This window comes from Balearica regulorum, chromosome 14 (genome assembly GCF_011004875.1).
Source record: "Balearica regulorum gibbericeps isolate bBalReg1 chromosome 14, bBalReg1.pri, whole genome shotgun sequence".
Lineage (NCBI taxonomy): Eukaryota > Metazoa > Chordata > Aves > Gruiformes > Gruidae > Balearica > Balearica regulorum.
The window spans coordinates 10,050,755-10,071,041 of NC_046197.1; the positions used below are offsets into that span (position 1 = coordinate 10,050,755).

Below are 20,287 nucleotides of genomic sequence, written 5' to 3' on the forward strand. Positions count from 1 at the left end.
TGACACACCTGTGGTAGGACATGGGGGAAGACGGTGCTAACATCAGCCCTAGTCCTGGGGAGAGCTGCGAGGAACGAGGCTGAAGTCTAAGTTGCATCAGTCCTTCCTCCTCCTCAGGCACCAGTCCCCGGTGCTCACCTTGGCAGAGCCGTGGCGATGTGCAATGGAGGAAACAGAACAGGCAATTGCTTTACTGCCGTGCTTTGATTTACTCGCTCTCTACAAGTTTGGTACATCTGCCTGGCAGTTGTAAGCTGAGCCCAGGGGGATGGAGAAGTGAGGCTGTGTTGTTCCCAGCTGGGTAAAGGGTTCTTGTTCAGTCTGTTAAGAGCTCGCTGGTCCTGCTGGGAGGTTACTCGTGATGCCCTTCCTCTTTTTGTTGCTGTTTGTCAGTGCAGAAGACTGCAAACATACAGAATTCCCCGTAGTTCAGTTGCTAATTTTGGAGAGGAGATAGACCCTGAACTTAGCAAGGCAGCCTTGCCCAATACAAACAGTTATTTCAGAGAAAGACCCTGAGTCCAGGCTCTTGTCCCCATCTTCAACTTGCTCTAGTTGAGAGAAATTGGTTTCTCAGGAGAAACTGGTTTCAAGTGATTGCCTCCAGCTCATCCCAAACACGTTACAGGCTAATCAGGCACCTCCCTGGCACATGGCTGTTTCTCTACCATTTGTAGTGACTTGCAGATGTTGGAGTGATTCATAACAGCTGGGGTTACGGGGTGGATGGGGGGAGTGAGATGCCTTCACGGCTGTACCACAGCCATGCTGCTCCTGCTTAAAGTGGCCTTTTAATCAGGCAGCCTCGAGATGAAAGGACAGGATCAACACAACTTGGGGTTGAAACAGTTTATTCCAGGAAACTACTCTGAGGGCATTAGAGAACTATCCACCGGCCCCAAGCAGGACTGAGGCTTTGATACCTCCCTGCGCCGCTAAACCACACAGGAAACAGGCTGCAAGCCCTGCAGGGCTTACAGGAGAGATGCAGCAGCTGCCTGTAACAAATAATTGAAGAGGATACTAGTGGTGGAACATAGAGGAGGAGAATTATCAATAAAAACAATAACCCAGGAACTTAGCAGCGGAAAGGAGAAGAAAGAGAAGGGATCTCCCTCAGTTACCAATGGCTGTCTTACTAAATGTGCTCCTGGAGCATGCTGAGATGCTGGAGTCTTGAGGATGGTGTGAAGCTTTGACAGAGATAAGAGATGTCTACAGTCTATTAATGACTGATTCTGTACCAGTGTAGCTGCAGGTGGTCATTAATTAGACAGTACTTCAGAGCAGGGAGGGATTTGAAAGAGCACAAGTCACCAGACAGGGACAAATGTGAGCTGGTGGCAAAAGCAAATTGGGAAGGGATGGGTGTATGCACCTCTGTAAGGAGCAGTGTGTAAATGCAGAGCTGGAGGAGAGGTGCTGTTACCAGCTTTGTTCCCTTTCTGGTGCAGAGAGCTGCTCCCTGCCACGGGGCAGGCATGGGTGAGATCCCTAGGGTCTCCCCTTGGAACCTGGGGCTGGTTTACAGTCAAATGAAGGCTCTGTAAAAGAAAGAAATCTTCCCTGGGGCTCGTATCTGACACCAGCATCTCCATGGCTGCTTTTGGCAGAGGCAGGAGCCGAAGTACAGCACTTGTAACATTTCCAGAAGGAGCTGGGAGCAGGTCAAGAGTGTACCCCGCCAAAGTGCCCCCCAGGCCAGTGGCTCTGAGAATGGACTGCAGAGAGCTTGGAAAATAATGAGATGCCACAAGCAAACTCGGAAGAAAACAGCTTAAATAAAGGCACTTCTGCCAGTCCTGCCTACCTCCTCCCATTCAAGTCTCCTCAGAGGAATATGCCTGGTTTACCCCCAAAAAATAATTTCTTCCTGTTGCTATCTTCCTCTTAAAATGTTTTCAATTCAGACTTTGCAGTAAGTCATTAAAGACTTGCTCCTGAAGCCAACAGGAAAACTCTGCATTTAGTGAGAAGTGGCTGTGGGCTGCAGTGCAAAATTAATCCCAAGGATTAATTTTGAATTTAAGGGCATTTTCATGGTCTCCCTTTTGACTGTAATTTCTCTAATTTTACCTCATCTCCAGAAATATCAAAGTCCTTGAATATCTTTCTAACTTCTTTCTGGATGTTGAAGAGAAACCTTGTGGCTTCAAACTCATTAAAATCAATCCTATTATCCCCATCTACGTCCAGCAGTTGAAAGGCAGGTCCCGCGTGCCGGAGGATGAACTGCTTTTCAAGATGGTTCTGTTTTGGGGCAGAAAGGTTTAGAAACAGATGATAAGCACTGATTTCCTGCTTGGAGAGAATACATGGAATACCAACCGGTGCTCCCATCCAGAGAATAAAGGTGACCTCCCGCTAGTCGTGCCTGCAGGAAATACCAAAATCCTGGTGCTTCCTGCCGCGGAGCCATGCGGGAGCACGTGGCTGTTGCCGGCTGGGTTCTGGCTGCGGGCTGTGCCGGGGAGAGCTGCTGACAACCAGCCAAGCTCCAAGGCTGCTTTGTGAGGTCCTTTCCATCCCTCCTGTGTGCCAGATGACTTGCAGGGTTACCTCTCGCAGTTGGCTCCTCTCCTTCGTCCCCGAGTCCTGCAGGCAGCAGCCCCAGGCGCTGGCTCTCGGTCAGGTGTCTGCTCCGGAGCAGAGCTGCAGGACATGGTCCAACAGCAAGGCTGAGCTCTGGGGGTAACCCTGGCTTTACCCACCCCTCTCCCTCAGCTGTCCTTGCTGCTTTTCCCTGAAAAGGCACTGGTGTGTCCCCAGCCTGGGCTGTAGGTGACGCCAGGGAGCCTGAAGACGGGCATCAGCACATGCTGCACCTACAAGCTAGCAAGAACCGTTGGGTGAAAACAGATGCTCTTCTCTCTTCTACACAGGTAGACAGAGCCAAGGGTTGTTTTTTTGAGAACTGCTTGCCAAGTTGTATAGCCTGAGCTAGGAGGGGTGTTTAGATGGTTCTTACCTGGCAACAGGTTCAGGGGTGGATTTATCCCAGAGGAGCAAGGTTGGTATTAACAGGGGGGGTGCTCGTTTCCCTGCTTTCCTTTTCTATGAAGCAGCATCATGGACCTTCTCCATTCCTTGCATGCCATGAGTAAAGATCAGTGAGCTGATGCCCTTTACAGGGGTGTTGGATGTCCCTGTACCAACTCCAGGACCCACAGGGTAGACACCTTGTGGGACAGGAGGATGCAGCCACCATGTAGAACTTACTAAAGCAAGTCCTTCCCCTTGTGTTTCAGTCCAGCAAGTTGAACAGCAGCATGATCTGGTCCGTGTTCAGGTCAGTCACATAATGGAGAAAGCAATAAAACTGCAGATCTGGAAAACAGCGAGCTCTCAGGCATTGTCTGCACAAAGCTATGAGCAATAATTAGCAGGATTTATGTTATTTTAAACGCCCACTGCTCCCAGACAGGTTGCACAGGCAATTAAAACACAGTAGCAGACAAGAGATACTGTCCAGAATTAATAGAACGGTATTAATAAGATGGCCTGATTTATGAAAGGAGCATATGTGATTTCTGCACAGAAGGCAATGTTAAACTGCTCATAATTTTCTGTCTTCTCTGCCACCCCACCCCTGGAGGAAAAAAAGGACTTTTCCAACAAACCAGAAACATGGGACTAGACTGAAGAACGGCAGGCGGGAGGTGGGGAAGCTGTAAACCGGTGGACAAGGGGTTGCAAACAGCCTCATGTGGAGGACACTATTGGCAAGAAACCCACCAGCTTTCTAACACAGAGCACGATCGGTTTACGGAAAGGATTACATGATGAGGTTGCTGCAGTACTACGGAATTAGCTTCCGTGAGCCAGAAATCCCTCTTGCCCTGTGCTCCTGGCACCTTGCTCGCACAGCTGTAAAGATCTCCTTTATGGCTGGCCTGGGTTTTTCCTGTGTCGATTATTTGCTCGTTGTGCCGGGACCTGGTTATCATGTTTGTACAGTACTAGCAAGCCTGTGGCTTTGCATGCTGCTGGGATGCAGAGGGCGATAATACTGTAAAATCAAACCGGTTTCGTAGGGTCTTGGACCTTTTTCTGTCTCACAAACAGGGAAGGAGGCAATGGAAAGGGAAAGGGGAAAGGGGAAAGGAATACCTTTGATGAGAGCTGAAAATGCATCTCAGGGGCTCTGTGTGGTCCCCTGAGCCGTATATATTTCAGAATCCAATGCAGGAGTAGCCAGGCCACGTAACCCTCCAGAGCAGCCGGGGCGTGATAGAGCAGGGAGGACATGGTGATATATGCGGTGTCTGAAAGCTTTTTGGGGTATCGCCAAGCACTTGTATTAACCAAGCTGCTAGTTAATTAGTATTACAGAGTGCTGCATTTGTTGTAACATCTGAAATGCAGTATTTGTAATGTCTCTGGTTTAAAATCCTAAGCGATGTAGCATTCTGTGATTCTCTTTTCAGAACATTACACAGGGCCTGTAATTTTAGAGGATTAATACCAATCTCGTTTTCAGAAATACTTACTGTTCAGGTAATTCTTTCAATGAACATCCAGGAGCTGGAAACACTCTGCCAGTGCGGCAGCATTTCTTACTGACAGCAAGCAGTATACTTCATCAAAAAGCAGATGCTGCAGAAAACACCCAGATTTCAGCTTCATCTGGCCCGCAAGAGATCAGCGAAACAGAATTCGCGCCATGGCAATGACCCCTCGCAGAAGGAAAATTTTGCCCTAGAACCAGATGAAACCTCCGCCCACAACTTCAATGCTTTTTCCACATTTTCAAGAATTCCCCTCAGATGTGAAGGCAAAAACTTATCTTCCATTCAGCATTAAAGGATAATACTGTGGTGGGTTGACCCTGGCTGAGGGCCAGGTGCCCACCAGAGCCGCTCTATCACTCCCCTCCTTCATTAGACAGGGGAGAAAAGGTACAATGAAAAAAACCTTACGGGTCGAGATAAGGACAGGGAGAGATCATTCTCTAATTATCATCACGAGCAAAACAGACCGAACTTAGAGACCCTCATCTTATTTATTGCTAAGCAAAACAGAGTAGAGGAATGAGAAATAAAACCAAATCTTAAAAACACCTCCCCCCACCCCTCCCATCTTCCCGGGCTCAACTTCACTCCCGGCTTCAACCTCCGCCCCCCTCAGCGGCACAGGGGGACGGGGAGTGGGGGTTACGGTCAGTTCCTCACGCCGTGTTTCTGCCGCTTCTTCATCCTCAGGGGGAGGACGCATTGTTCCCCCGCTCCAGCGTGGGGTCCCTCTCACGGGAGACAGTCCTTCACGGCCTTCTCCAACGTGAGTCTCCTCCACGGGGTGCAGACCTTCAGGAGCAAACTGCTCCAGCGTGGGTCCCCCACGGGGTCACAAGTCCTGCCAGCAAACCTGCTCTGGCGTGGGCTCCTCTCTCCACGAGTCCACAGGTCCTGCCAGGAGCTTGCTCCAGCGCGGGCTTCCCACGGGGTCACAGCCTCCTTCAGGTGTCTCCACCTGCTCCGGCGTGGGGTCCTCCACGGGCTGCAGGTGGAATCTCTACACCCCCTCATCCTCCCTCCATGGGCTGCAGGGGGACAGCCTGCTTCACCATGGTCTTCACCACGGGCTGCAGGGGGATCTCTGCTCCGGTGCCTGGAGCACCTCCTGCCCTTCCTTCTGCACTGACCTGGGTGTCTGCAGATGTTCTTACATCTTCTCACTCCTCTCTCTGGCTGCAAAAGCGCTAAGTGTTTTTTCTCTTTCTTAAATATGTTATCACAGAGGCGCTGATTGGCTTGGCCTTGGCCAGCGGTGGGTCCGTCTTGGAGCCGGCTGGCATTGGCTCTATCAGACACAGGGGAAGCTTCTAGCAGCTTCTCGCAGAAGCCACCCCTGTAGCCCCCCCCAGCTACCAAAACCTTGCCATGCAAAACCAACACAAATACCTACTAAAATCAAGTGACAGAAATTATTGTTACAATGCTCAAGAGCATTAAATCAGGATGGTGGTGCGCCCTGGAGCAGGTAACCCTGGGAGGTCGTGTCTGCTCCACCCTGGGAGGTTTTTCAAGACTCAGATTGTTGTCTGACCTGGTCCAGTGCTGGTCACCCCTGCTCCAAGCGGCAAGTTGGCCTAAATGATTTCTGGGGGTCCCATCCCAGCAACGTTTCTACGGTTATGTACAATGCCCAGGTCCCCTAGTACAATAAAGTAAAAATGCTACTATTAATAAGGATAACTTTAAAAAAAAGTTGATAGCTAATACACAGGAAAAAATGAGATTACAAGTATGACATTTTGAAAGTAGTTGCTGTTTCTGTTCTATTCTGTTCTTACTCCAGTATTGCCAAATCCACACATTGTATCTGATCAGATCCAAAATCCATAAAGTCAGGTGAAAACAAGCGCTCAATCCTTTTCAGCTTCTTTCTGTTTCAGGGATATACTTGGTTGCGTTTTTCAGCTGGTTTTTCCTACAACTCAGTGGGGAGAAGGGACGAAGTAGGGGAATGCCAAACTTCCTTCAAAAAAGGCAGCTGAAATTCTCGTCCCGCCACAAATTTCTAGGAACCGGAGTTTTAAATAGTATTTCAAGCACCAGGAAACTCCCAACAGAAATGTGAGAGCTGATCACCCAGTTTTTCTTAACAGCAAAGACAAGAGGCAACAATCAGCCCCCACACTCGCGGGTATAATATATCAGGGAACTAATGAGAAATCACCAAGCCCAGCTGTTCCCAAACCGAGATGCTGAGTGTTGCCTGCGTTACACATCAGGACGGAGTGGGCACACACACCCTTTCCCGTACCTCCGCCCGTGGCTCGTCAATGGGACTTGTGTAGGGGGCAAAATACACACGCGGGTGGGAGCGGGGTCGGTATCGCTGAGCGTTGCCCAGACATCCGTTTACCGCTAAGCGCTCTGTTAAAAACAGAGGTACTGCAAAGCCCGGCTGCACCATCGGGTATTTCCCCTAGATGTCCCCATTTAATACTTGATTTCAAGTCGGGTTTTCGGAGGATTTGAAGTTTTGCCAGGGAGAGGATGCAAAGCTTCACACTTGACACTAGTTGGGTCACATCTTCTCTAAAACAAATTTGTGGCGGGTGCCCGCGGTGCTGATACACTCGAATTCCTGCTACTGGGAGTTTTAAAAATATTTGTATTTAGCTATTTTCACATGAGATGAGCTGGGAAAGAAGGAAACGTCCCTCTGTCGCCAAGGCAGTTTAGGATTATGTTCTCCCACTCGGCGATGTGTCTCTTTGCTCGTGTGGACGCTGTTGGCTCGCCAGGCTCCGTGTGCCGGGCTGAGCGGGCAGGGCCACGGCAGCGCCCGCCGGGGAGCTCCAGACCTTTCCTTCCAGGTCGGCGATGTTGTTTGCGTTTAGCATCCCGTCTGTATTTAGCATCTCTGCATGCTCTGGCCTCCTCCTTGCTGCGCTGGGGTGGGAGGTGAGACGTCCTTGCATCGCTCAGAGACACGGCGTACCGGTGGGGCCGAACCGAACTCAGCCAGGCTGCGCCGTGCCACGCTGCACCGTGCCGTGTAATGCAGTGCTGAGCCGACCCGGCCCGAGTCGCGCCAAGCCGACCCGGTCGACCCGACCCGACCCGTGCAGACCCGTGCTGACCCGACCCGCCCCGTGCCGTGCCGAGCCGAGCCGAGCCGAGCCGAGCCGAGCCGAGCCGACCCGTGCCGGCGCCGGCCAATGGGGCGGGGCGGCGGCAGCCAGGCCAGCAGGTGGAGCGGCGCCGGCTCCATGTGCGTGGCTGGGGGCCGCCCCGTTCCCCGCCTCGCCGCTCCCCCGGGCGCACAGCGGCTCTGTCCTCCCCCGGGGCAGGGAGCGGGAGGCGGCTGCCGGCAGCTCCCCGCAGCTCCCCAGCCGCCGCCGGGCCGCGGCTCCTCGGCAGCCCCGCCGCCGCCCCGCACCGCTCCGGCATGGCTTTTGCTAATTTTCGCCGCATCCTGCGTCTCTCCACCTTCGAGAAGCGGCGGTCCAAGGAGTACGAGCACGTCCGCCGCGACCTGGACCCCGCCGAGGTGTGGGAGGTGGTGGGGGAGCTGGGCGACGGCGCCTTCGGCAAGGTCTACAAGGTGGGTCCGCGGCCGGGGGGGGCTCCCGGGGCAGCGGCGGGGGACGAAGCACCTGCGGTGCCTCCTCCCGCCGTCCGGGGGCTCGTTTGCGGGCTCCCCGCTCGCTAAACAAACCTGGAAGCCGTCTGCGGCGCTGCGGGGGCAGAGAAACCTTTGCGGGACCTGGGGCCGGCTCCGCGCATCCCGTTAGCTGCGCCGGTGGGGACGGGAGGGACGGGGGGCAAAGAGCGAGTCGGCTGGGGTCGGGGAGTGCAACGCTTGGCTTGGGGCAGGGGAAGGGAGGGAAGCTTTTTTTTTTTTTAATATTCTTTTCTTTTTCTCCCCTTAAATCGCCTGTTTTCAGAGCGATGCTTTTGTAAGGCGAGGAGGTGTTCCTTGCCAAGCCAGTCGGTGCAATGAATGGAGGCAGATTTCTTGGAAGTCGGCGGTCTCGGGGCTCTCTCCAAGTTTTGTGAGCCTCCAGGGGTGACGTTATTTGTATTCCTGTGGTCCTCGCCGGGAGGAAGCTTAGACCAAGAAGAGCAGCCCAGCTTCTTAAGAGTGGGGACATGTCCAGTGCTATGAATGTTTAATGTTAAAGAATAGGGGTTTTAAAGGCCAAATAGTCGCTGGACTTTGCACTCCAAAGCAACAGCGGTTTTGCTGTTACCAGCTCTGAAAGACTCTGGTGCTGTGCAACAGTTGAGAGAGGAGGCTTTGGTTGGGGCTGGTGAGAGGAGTGCGTTGGGGATCCAGCCTCTGTGGGAGACCTGCGTTACACACATAATTTGGAATTGGGGGTGTGAATTAGCTGTTGGGCAGCTGGGTTTTGATAGTCTCGTTAGGTCAGTTAAGAAGGTATTGCCTTTTCAGAATTGAGAAGTAAGTAGTAACTAAAGAGAAGGCCGGGAAGGGAGCCGGTTGGTTGCAGGTCAGGACAGAGGTGTTTCACCACAATGTCCTGGGATTTGGTGCATTTATTTGTGTCTCCGTCGTGTTATTTGATAGAAACTCTGTAAAAAACTGGGCCTTAAGTATCCATTGAGTGAAAGGCTTTTGTCCAGGATCCTATCTTCTAATAAAATGCAATTCCTAAAAATCATATTTAAATCCCGAGTATATTTATCCTTCTGAAAGTAGCACCAGTAGTAATCGGTGTTTCTGTTACCAGTTGTGTATTGGTGGTGTGCACTGGAAACCCATTTGTATATAGCAACGTTCACTCTTCTGCGTAATTATTTGCTTAGGTTTCTAATGCAATGGTAGGAAGGAGGTAAACATCGTACAGTAAGTTAATAGGCTTCTGAGAGAAATGAAAACTTCGAAGAATAACTGATTTAAATCCTTTCTAATTTAAACATGTATAACATATCCAAAGTAGATAAGTTGAATAAAGCTACTTCATAAGTAAGTGGCTGGCTTGTTTTTTAAGTCCATTGTTGTATCTGAATGCCTCTGCTATTAACTCCAGGCTCACACCAATAATAAATTGTCACAGTAACTTTAGGTACTGTAGGCTAAGGATGTCAGCCTGTCAGGTAATAACATCTCCTCATCTCCAACTACTTCCATCTCCTTTGATCCCCATTTTGACCCAAATAAGAATGTGGATTATAGTAAATGACAGAGTGAAGACCGTATGTTTATAAGTAGAAGTTCACTCTGTCTGTAACTTGTACATTTGGGCAGCTGTCTGCTTTTGAGATGTTTTAACATGGTTGATCGGGGTGGGGGTTAACGTTGTGACAGAAATCCAACAGATCTTTTATTTTTCTTAGTAAAGTTTTAATTATCCATCATCTTTGATCTCTACTCCGCCTGTTCTCTGGTTGGTGAATGGACATGGTTGGTTTTTGAAGAGTTCTTGTGCAACATTTTGTTTGTTTGTTTAAGAATCCTAGATTATTTGGGTGCCATGTACTATAAAGCCTTCTTTTAGATAATGGCCAGTAGCATTATTGCAGAGATGTAGTTTCCTGCCATGCTAAGATTAAACTTGCATATTGTCTTCCTTTGTCTTTCTAAATCTGGAGGGCTACCCTAGGTGGTGATGCATGTAGGATGGAGACGTGAAAGAAGAGGCTTGCCCTCTTGTTCTGCTCAGCTGCCAGCAAAGCCCCAGACAAACAAACCAACCTGCTTGTGCGTAAGGCGAACGTAGGTGGCCAAGATGCTATGAACAATTTTAATCATTCTCTTGAAGTCACTTTAAAGTCAATTTGTTCTTCACACAAAAGCGCTCATTTAAAGCATGTCAGAGTGTTTGTATGGCCATAGGAGTTTCAGGATGTTTGAATGAAGTTCCTGCCTGTTTTCCGCCCCTTTTCCACACACGGAAGCATGGAGAGATGATATAATCTGCCTGTGCCTGCATCCTGCCCTATGTACCATACGTTGTACTCGCTCCAAAGAGCCTGTCGTCCCTGAGCAGTGCAAAGGGATGGGATTTCTATACCGAATAATCCAACCTGGGAGAAATACAGATGTGGATAGAAGAAGAAATGTGCTCTGTTTAGTAGGTTTTGTTTTTATGACACCCAAGTTTAAGCAGGAGGAAGGAGGGCTCAGCTGTGTAATGGTTTTACTGGGGAGTGTTACTGGCCCATAAAACACTGTCAGGCAGCTGTGTCTTGGACTCCCCCTGCACTCAGCTGAGCAAACTTGAACTGGTTTGACACAGCGTTTACAAAAGTAGGACAAGCTTGATTTAAATATACATTCATTAAAAAGAATCAGATCTATAATGGACCCTGAAATGTATACAGCAGACCTTAAGAAACCTGCAGCTAGTGGAAACTACTGGGGTTTCCCTATTTTTATACAAAGACTTTTTTCAACAAAAGAGGACCTGATTGTATGAGGAAACAGCAAAATGCGTTGCAGAGGGTAATGAAGCTGAAAAGTAGGAAGGGGGTGGGGAGAAACTGTTTCTTTCTAGCTCTTGTTCTATTAATGTCTTGTTTTGGTAAGTCCAGTGGGTTTGATAAGGAAGCGATAGCAGCCCATAGATAGCAATGCACTGCATGCCAAATATGTTTTGTTACACACCTCATCCAAAGCTCAATAAATTGATGATCATAAATCAGTCATTAGGCCAGCAGTTGGGAGCTGCGATCAGTGTGTGCTGTCCTGGGAAGTCTGCAGCACCTCTAGGGTTGTGGGCCTATAAAAATACAAGTTCCTAGCTTGGACCCTTTCCAAACAGCCTTAAAAAAAGTGGTTATTTTTCTTCAAAAGCACCTAAGATACAATTAATAAAATATATGGCTGTGGCTTTATTGGTTCAAAGTTGACATCTGTTTGCGTGGGCAGGGAGGGAGCAGTGGTAGCGGCACCCCCGTGAGCTGCTTTGCTGAAGCAAAGCCGTGCTGATCTCGGGGCCATGCAGATGCTCAGAGCGAAGCCAGCAGCACAGGCTGCCGTGGGCTGAATGCTTGGAGCTGCTGAATCCCACCTCAGTCCTGCAAAACCCATTAGTTGGTGCAGTATTTACTGTTGCAGGTAGTCGCATTAACGTCAGCAAGAACAGATATATAAGGCATCTTCTGAGCATTGAAGATTCATCAGCTGGCAGGGGATGGACTGGATCTTCCAGCGTAGGCTCTGCTGGAAGAAGCCCTGGGACTCGCAGCCTTTCTTATGGTGGGATTGTTTTGCTGCGTTCGTGCCTCTTGTTAAACACTATCTCCCCTTCCCAGCGTGCGCTGATGGGGATGCTAGCTTCCTGATAAGGCTTTCTTCTCGCAGGGTGGGGACAGGCTGTCCCCTGCAGGAACGTGGGCTGCTGTGATGCCCACAGCCCCAGCGCGGCGGAAGAGGGGTTTGTTCACTTGAACTTGCCTTCAAACGGCTCTCTGTGCCAGTTCCCAGAGAGATAAGGCCAAGCCCCGTGCCTTTTATGTTGTTGTTCTCCTTTCTTCTTAACCCAAATTCAGCTTTTTAAGACGTATCTCATCTGATCTATTGGGGCGGTATTAGTGCTGTACATGCTACGGACTATAAATGCTCTGTTTTGAAATTTGGGTAATAAAAGACTAATTGTTAAATGTTGTGCAGGTGCCTTATAAGCCTGGCTTTCACAGCAATGGGCCCATGCAAAGCCACAAGACCATCCCTGTTGCTTGCAGACCTCTCTGCTTGCCCCTCGAACCTACACCCCTCTGGTTTTGCAGGGGTTGGCACAAGTGACTCGGGCTCAGCTTGTGTCGGTTTGATTCATGAAGGATTTAATGTGTAATTCCTGGAAAGGGTGTTGCGGAGAGATGCTAATCTGCTGGGTTAGCTTAAATAAAAAAAAAAAAAAAAAAAAAGAGGGAAAAAAAGAAAAGGGAGGAGGAAGCTTAAGATGATTGTAACTCTGGCCACAAAAAAAAAAATTTAAAACAACAATGGTAGGATCAAGTTATGGCCTTGTCCCTTAGAATAGCTGAAGGATTTTCTTAAAATGTTTCAGATGGTGCGAGAAGAGGAATGGGAAGATGTTACTCCTTTACATATAGAGCAGTGGCCCAACAATATTAAACCTGATTGAACTTTAAACCTGATGTTCACTTTAAACTCACTGAAACATGTGATGTTCGGTCCCTGCTGAAGTCCAAGCGAAGCTTGTCCTGCACTCTGTGGAGCCATGGCTGTGTCTATGTGGCAGGGGAGAGGGATAGCTCTCCATGGCCTAAATATTTTGATAATGACTTCAGTGTCATGGCCCAGAACTTGGCAGTGCTGCTGACAGTGGGAGCTGTGGGCAGCTGCGTGAAAGAGAAAGCTTAGACGAAGGCTTTGAGCCTTTCACCCTCAAGCACGTGCCAATTGTTCTTTAGAAAAATCCCAGCCCAGCATGTCTCATGATTTTTTTTTTTTTAAATTTTTTTCTAGACCGTGCAGTTTCCTTGGAAAAAAATGTTCTTTTATCTCATCCTTGGGGTGCTGCTGTCTGTAAATCTGGGGTTTTTCTCATTGGTCTCAGGTCGGGGGTTCTCAGGGGGCTCTGCCAGCCAATGTTGGTGGACCTCAGTGCTTGCATCTGTTGGCATCATCGAGCTGCTGCCTGCTCGGCATTTCCCTCTTGATGGTTGCAGGCAATGGCAGGTGTGCTGCTGGGGTGTCCTCCCTGGGCAGGCTTGTGAGATAGCAAAGGTCTGATCAATTTTTTATTCTTCTACCAGGGCCTTGCTTATCTGATGCTTTTCTAGCACAGCGTGAAAGAGCTGACAGACAGACGTGCGTACTACCGCTGCCTGTCTAAGCCCTGTTCCCTGGCTCTCAGGCGTAGTAGCCGCTCAGCCCACTGCTCAGCCCTTAGCTCCTAGGTACCAAATTTGTTGCAGAATGTTGCTAGGAAACTCAGAAGTGGTTGCATGGCTTTTTTTCCCCATTTTAATTTTCTTTTCAATGTTGTGACGTTGACTGAGTGAAGACCAGGGCAGGAGTGCTTCACCTGGAGCACTGCGCTCTTCCAGGGGACCAGTGATTTGAAGGATGTCTCATGCTTCCAAGCTCTAGGTCTGCGTAGGCTGAAGATGTTGAATCCTTGTAGATCTTTCCTTTCTTCAAACCTTGCATGAGTTTTTGTTCACCTCTCGCCTGTGCCAGGACCATGAGGTCAGCTCAGTTTCCGTAGGTGGGTTATAGTGTGGTATACCAACAGAGAAGCCTCCTGTCTGCTGCTGTGTTTGGGTGCAAGGTCTGAAGCTTTGTGTGGAGCTTTTCTGCTCCTTGACTAATGTACTGCTGCTTGGGTTTGTTCTCTCTCACCCCCTTCTGCCGGGCAATTGCTGAGCTTTTAAGGCAAGACAAAGTGTGTGCCATGCTTTGGTCGCACTTTTTTTTGACACATCTACATAGAAAATAAGTCATTGGTCGTAGCTTTAGCTCTCTGGTGGTGTTACTTTCCCTTACCTCTAGCTTGTAAAACCAGAGGAAGGCATTTCTGCATTTGTTTTTAACTAACGCTTCTCATTTTGTTTCGCAAGCCACTTCCTCTTCCCCCTAGCCCTGGCAGAAGTGTTGCCACAGCTGCCAGAGCAGCAGCGCTGGTCCAGCTCCTTGGGGTCAGAGCCCTGCCCAACCCAGCATCTGTGGGATGGATCTCTGGAGAGGCTGCTGCGTGTGCCGGGGGCTGCTAGCCCAGGGCCGTGCCAGCCTTCCTGCTGCACCCATGCCAGTTTGTCATCACCTGCTCTGCTGGGTGGTACCAAGGACTGAATTCAGCATTTCGGAAAAAACCCTAAAAAAGCAAAACAGGCTTCGTTTATGGTGACAAACTGAAGTGGCTGTAGGGAGCTTGTTGGGCATGGAACTCCTTTCAGCTCCCATTGATTATTTGACAATAACACAAGCACTGACTCAAGCCTGTCTATCCTGTGTTTGTTTATTGACGCAGACAGCTCAGGCAAAGTTCATCAGAAGGCAATTAATCATTATGTAACCCCTGAGCAGTATCTAAGTGACCAGTTGCTAGCATACAAAGACACACAACAAGAATATGGTGCAGGGAGTGTGAGGGGCAGTCAGAACTGTCAACCCCCAAATTCAGCATCCGTTGAAAGCACCAGCCTTTATACCCTTGGTTGTCTAACTAAGCAATATCTGAAGCATCAGCTCTGCTGGCATGGAGAGAAGGCTTTGAAAGGATTGGAAGAGTAGTTCACACTAAAAATGTGGTGGCATGTTATTGCAGACCAGCTTCAAAAGGATGATCCCTTGGCTTGAGAAGATACAGCGGGCAACTGGCCCTGCTGGTGAGCAAGCCTGGACGAAGCGATCGGGGTGCTCTCGGTGCTAGGTCTCTTCTTTCTGCTAGCGAGTGAGAGTTCATGTGGGGTTTTCTCTGCCTTACTGCCTAGAAACCGCCCGTGCCTTCGGCAGCAATCCTGCCCAAGGAAGGACCGAACAATCCAGCCTTCCGGTAATGCGTTCTTTAAAGGCTTAAAATAGTTCCTGTGTTTGTCACAATCTGGATTTAACAATAGCTTGGAGGGTGAGTCACAGGCAAAGGCCAGTCTCTTCTGTCACCTGAACAGGCACCCCTCAGCCCTTAAATCCATAGGCTAAGCAGTAGTTTCTCTATGCCTCTGCCTTCTAGGAGTAATCCTACTCATCCCCTATGCCCAGTGTGTTTGGCAGTAGTGTGTCCAGCACTCACCTTGCTCTAGAGAGCTCCAGCAAGGTCCTTTGCTTTGTATCCTGAAGCTTGGCTCCTGGCATGGCTTTCTGGAAGTGGTTTACTGGGTAACTTTTATTTGATATGTTCTCTTTTGTGGAATGCATGTTCCAGTCTTGTTTCTGCATAGACCTGTCAGCCGTGCTCAGTGCAGTGCGTTGGTTTGCACAAAGGCTGGTAGCGGCTGTAAGGGCTTTTCAGGTTTTTCAGTGCCAAGACTGTAATGCTAACTATAGTTCAGCAGCACATCCTGGGCACTATGCTGGCGCTGTCTGCTTTTTTTTTTTTTTTTGATGCTAATTAACACTCCAGGGACAAATTATCCATGGCATTAAAATACCCAGGAGTGGAGAAACTAAAAGATGGAACTGGATATGTGTTTTTGACTGACCCGCCATAGGTCATAGACTGGCATCAAACAGTTTCTGTTCTTGGGATCTCACCAGCTGGGTGGTTCTTTTGCTTCTGTCCACAAATTTCACTGGAGAAAATGGGAAACACCATGAATTCCTCAAAGACCCCTCATTTTGGGGTGTTTTCCCTGAGAACAGAAGCTCTCTCCCTGTCTCTGCATTGTCTACATGTACTTTAGCTGGGTTGGAGATCCTGTCATTAGGATGGGGTTTGCAGAAGGTTTTGGATTTGTAGTTCAAACCGTGTATTTTGCAGGATTGCATTTCAAATTATGTGGCTGTCTAACAAACTCACTGTTGGTGAGTCAAACTAGGGTGCTTTCTTTATAGTTCTTGGTTTTCTTCTTTCCTCCATATCATTGTCTCTTCCTTTCCTTGGGATTTAAAGACAAACAAAACACCCACCGTGAGAGTAGTTTTCATTTCCCTTGCAGCAAGATGAGGACACGACTCCCAGTCAAGCTCAAGGTAGAGGTGAAGCTGCAGAGGAGCTGGTGGCAATCTGTTTCTCCCATCCTGTAGCTCTTGGAGAACGAGCAGCAGATCTGCCTCTTCTCAGCCTGGTGCTGTGTGTCCCCTTGCCGTGAGGGGTATCGTCCAGGCCTGCAGGTTACAGACTTGGAGATGCTGGTTCCTTCTGTCTAATTGCTAGCTTAGCTTTTTGAGTTCAGAACAGGCTGTGTTTTGCTTTGTGCAAATTTCTTGGGGCAGATTCTGATCTATTGCACAAAGATAAGCAGAAATCAGGAAAGGGCTTTAAACCCTAAAGCATCATCTCATGTCTGGGATGTCTGAAACCAGCTCCCAGGGCTGATAACATATACATTTGGCCTCCTTAGGATCCCAAGAAACCTTCCTGGAAGAATATCTCTGTTGTAATACATTGTATGCAGGAAAATACTAGCAGAGGAGCTGAAGGAAATTGTCAGACATGAGTTACAGAAAGACCGCCCGGCATACTTGGCCAAAATCTGACGCTGCCTGTACAAATCTGGCTTGCTGTGAGCAGCTTTCGGAGCTGGCCGGCTGCTGCGAGGGGCTATGATGCAGCCGTCTGCCTGATGGCAGGCAGCTGCCATTCCTAGGGAGGCTGCCGGGAACGTGGCTGTAGCCTGGTGTCAGGGCTGGAGGACAAGCAGATGGAGAGAAAGGGAAAGTGGAGAAATGGACAGAAGCTCCTTGGATTTTCAAAGCTCTTGCAATGACAAACATGACTTGCTGAGCTCAGTTCAGGAGTGCCCACGCCAGCCGGTGTGCATCTCCCTCTGGCTTGTACGGTAGAAACGCTACAGAGTGGGTTTGGGCTCAGAGGGGCCACGGGCAACTCGGGGCGGGGGTGTGCTGTCCAGCCTGTGCAAGTGTTGGTCCTCTCAAAGGCAGCTGTGTGTGGCTGCCAGTCTCCTCTCCACGCTATGGTGGGCCATGCTGGAGGAGGTTAATCTTCCAAAATTTCGTACTGACATCATGGTCTCAGGTCCCCTTCCTACTTCAGCTTCTTCTGCCGTCGCGCCAGGGCTGTGGGGTATTTTGGTTCCTTCTGGGAAGTGCCGTGAGTGCACTCAGTTGTAGTCGTGATGCTACCGCAGGGCCATGGAAAGTGCAGGGTTTGTGCCCACGCCATCCCCGTGGCATCCCTACCTGCCAAACCCGCCTACCTAAAAGCTCATGTTCTTGCATCATGAGTTCGTGATGTTCTGAGCTGACTTCTCCTTGAAGATGATGGTCTCGCTTCTGCTGATGTGACCTCCCTGTGCTGGCTGGCCTGGGAGGATGTGGGACAGTGCAGTGCTCCTCTCCCTTTGGGGTGGAAGCCCGCATCATGCAGCTCATGGATCCCCTCCGTCCCCAAGCTCCATTCCCTGCTGGAATGGATGAGGAAATGGAGATGGCTGTGTAAACACTCTCATTCAGGACAGTCCAAAGTAGTGGAGAAAGGCAGCAGCTCATTCTGTTATGGACATCTTTAAAGACTGAACGTCAGGCAGAGTGTACATGGGCTCATATCTAGAAAGGAAGTGATTGCTGGGGGTTGCTGGGTTGCTCACCTGCTAGTCGTAGGAGTAATGATGAGTGAGGTCAGGCTGCCACCGTGACTACTTGGGCTGTGGTTGTTCCCCCACCCACAGCTTGCAGCCCGGTTTGTAAAACCATGTCTTCGTGCTCAGCATCCAGCACCCCTGCGTGCCTTAGCAAGCCCGGGAGGGGATGAGAGGTGGCAGCGTGGCTGCCCGGGATGGCTCCCGGAGGCTTGGGGGTGAGAGCAGGTTGGTTCAGACCTCTCAGTGGGAGATGATGCTGTGGGGGACTGGGGCATGCTCTGCTCCTGGGTTTTTTCAGGTGCCTGCAGGGCCCCAGCATCCTGGAAGGGCTGAGCTGGCCAGGACCCTGCTGGTGGGAAGCATGCGATGGCTGACCTCCAAGGGAAGCCCCACCTCTTCTCACAATATTTACTTCCCCTCCTTGGACCTCTCCCAACGCTGTTAAGTGCAGAGCAAACACAGTGGGGCACTTCTTGCTCCAATTTTCCCCATGCTTGCTCTGCTTCACATCTCCCCCTGCCCTGCTCTGCATGCCCTCCTCTGGGCATCTGGTGGCAACTTGGTAAGAAACAAACCAACCTGAAAAAAGAAACCCCCTCATTTCTTCTGAAACCAGCACGAGCTGCTGTCTTGCATTTGGTCAACGAGCCCAGATGGAAATGGATTTGTCCCCTGGGGTACAGACACAGCTGTCCATGCCAACTCATGAGAATGCAGCAAGTCCTCAAAACCCACCAGAGACTCAGGGGTCCCTTATTTTCCTCCCTCTGTTGTATGGTTTGCCCCTTATTCCTTCCCCACCTCCCTGGCCTGTTCCTTGGTACGCAGTTATACTATCACCTAAGCTACATAAAACTGTTCAGCGGGGCTTGTGGTGTTTATACTAGGAATTAATCCTTCTGTAAGCTCCTGCGTAGGTTTTCCAAACACAGATATGTAAACTACAGAATGGTAAGAAAGGTTACAACCAGAGCTTGCCCAGCTCCTCTGGTGATAACATCCACAGTGGGAATTTGTCCCCTGGGGGAGAGGCAGCCCGGAGTGGGTGTGATGGAAGGAAAATGGGTAATGAACTGGAATCACACCATGGGGGCTCTTCGGCATCAGTGGGGAGTAGAGCGGGTGAGCTGTAGGGATTTCTCCTGTCCCTTGATCTGCTGATTCAATGCACTTCTGGGAATGGCGGGGAGCTCCTGAGTCAACAGCTCCCATCTCGCCCCCTCTCCCAGCGTGTGACACATCTCACAGCGAAGCCCTGTGTGCAGACTGTCTCGCAAACGCCCTTCTGGTGTTTTGTTGTAAACTAATTTGTGCAACAATTTGTGCAAAATGCAAACTTGCCCTGGCAGTTTTGGGAGAAGCCAACGAGCAGTGCTGGGTGGGTGATGCTGAACCTCCACAATGAGAGCGGCTCCGAGGCTCGCCTGGCGCTGCCTGCTTACAGACACTTGCTTTTAGCCAAACCCTTCGTCAGCTGCCTTTTCCCCATGTGGGATGGAGGCACAAGAGGAGAGGGGTGATAAGAAACGTGTCTGCAAATGCTTCCAGTCCAGCACTAATAGCCTTTTGCTGGTGCGTGGCACCTACAAGCAGAGCAGCCCCTGTGCAACTCTCGGTGACCCCTTCCTAGGCAGTGAGAGCTGCTTGGGGAAGGGTGTTTGGGGGGGAAGGAGGTCAGCAAGCTGCTAACTCAAGGGTACACTCCTGTGTTGTGAGGAATGGGGAGGGAAAGTCAGCAAAAGTTTTCCAACCACTAGGACAAAGAGGTTTTGATAGTTTTCTATTTATTTGGTGAATAAGCTGGTTAAAGGGACTGTATAAAATGGAGGGGGCAGCTGGGAGAGCATGTGTAGTATTTTCCTAACTGTGATCTGCAGAGCTCACTAATATGCAACACCAGGAATCCTGGCCAGTCCTGGGAAATCAAAACGAACCCTTCTTGTTGCTTTACCTGCCAAGGAGGTGATCCTTACGTTTCCCTTGCGTTACAGAGAACTGCCCTGGTGAGGAAGGGGAACATAGGGATGTTCAGGGGTGATGATGGTGCACAGCTGTACTGTGAATTTGGTTGGATTATCTGTATACTCAGGACTTCTACTAGTTTGAGCTATCACCTATGATAATGTCAGAGCGCCTCTGTGCTCTGAGGTATTCTTACTTCCATTATTTTTCCTGCTACAGACAATAGGACGCATCTCCTTTTCTAAAAGCCTCTTTCTCCCCGTGATGGGAAGTGGTGTGGGCATCGGCGACTGGAGGGAGGAAGGAGGACGCTTTGGCCCTGATGCAGCATTCATCCTCTCTGCGAAGCTACGGGCAGGCTTAGGAAGCAGAAATGCATCTGCAAGTTTCCATGCTTGCGTTGTGGCTGGTACCACTCAAGCTGAGCGTGATTTGGAGGAGCAGGAATTGTGCGAGTACTGGTTGCTCCTGGCTCTCCTTGCCTTTGTACTCATGCTGGTTTTGTCTTGCAGGCTAAGAATAAGGAAACCGGTGCTTTAGCGGCTGCCAAAGTCATTGAAACAAAGAGCGAAGATGAACTGGAGGATTACATGGTGGAGATTGAAATACTGGCGACCTGCGATCACCGACACATCGTCAAGCTGCTGGGAGCGTTCTATTGGGATGGCAAGCTCTGG

General features: G+C 49.9%; 2 protein-coding genes across 2 annotated transcripts in view; one reads left to right on the forward strand and one right to left on the reverse strand.

Annotated features, from left to right (window-relative positions):
• Window positions 1–352: 352 nt before the first annotated feature.
• On the reverse strand, window positions 353–4,626 carry EFCAB9 (EF-hand calcium binding domain 9). Its single transcript, XM_075766897.1, is given in 5 exon segments — window positions 353–436; window positions 2,044–2,250; window positions 3,180–3,202; window positions 3,205–3,327; window positions 4,491–4,626. Coding segments are annotated over 5 exon segments (573 nt in total).
• Window positions 4,627–7,762: 3,136 nt separating this feature from the next.
• Window positions 7,763–20,287, forward strand: part of STK10 (serine/threonine kinase 10) — a 51,921-nt gene continuing 39,396 nt past the window's right edge. Inside the window, exons 1-2 of the mRNA XM_075766275.1 lie at window positions 7,763–8,055; window positions 20,123–20,287. Of these exons, the coding sequence (XP_075622390.1) occupies window positions 7,900–8,055; window positions 20,123–20,287 (321 nt within the window). The 5' untranslated portion in view covers window positions 7,763–7,899. The remainder of the gene's footprint in view (window positions 8,056–20,122) is intronic.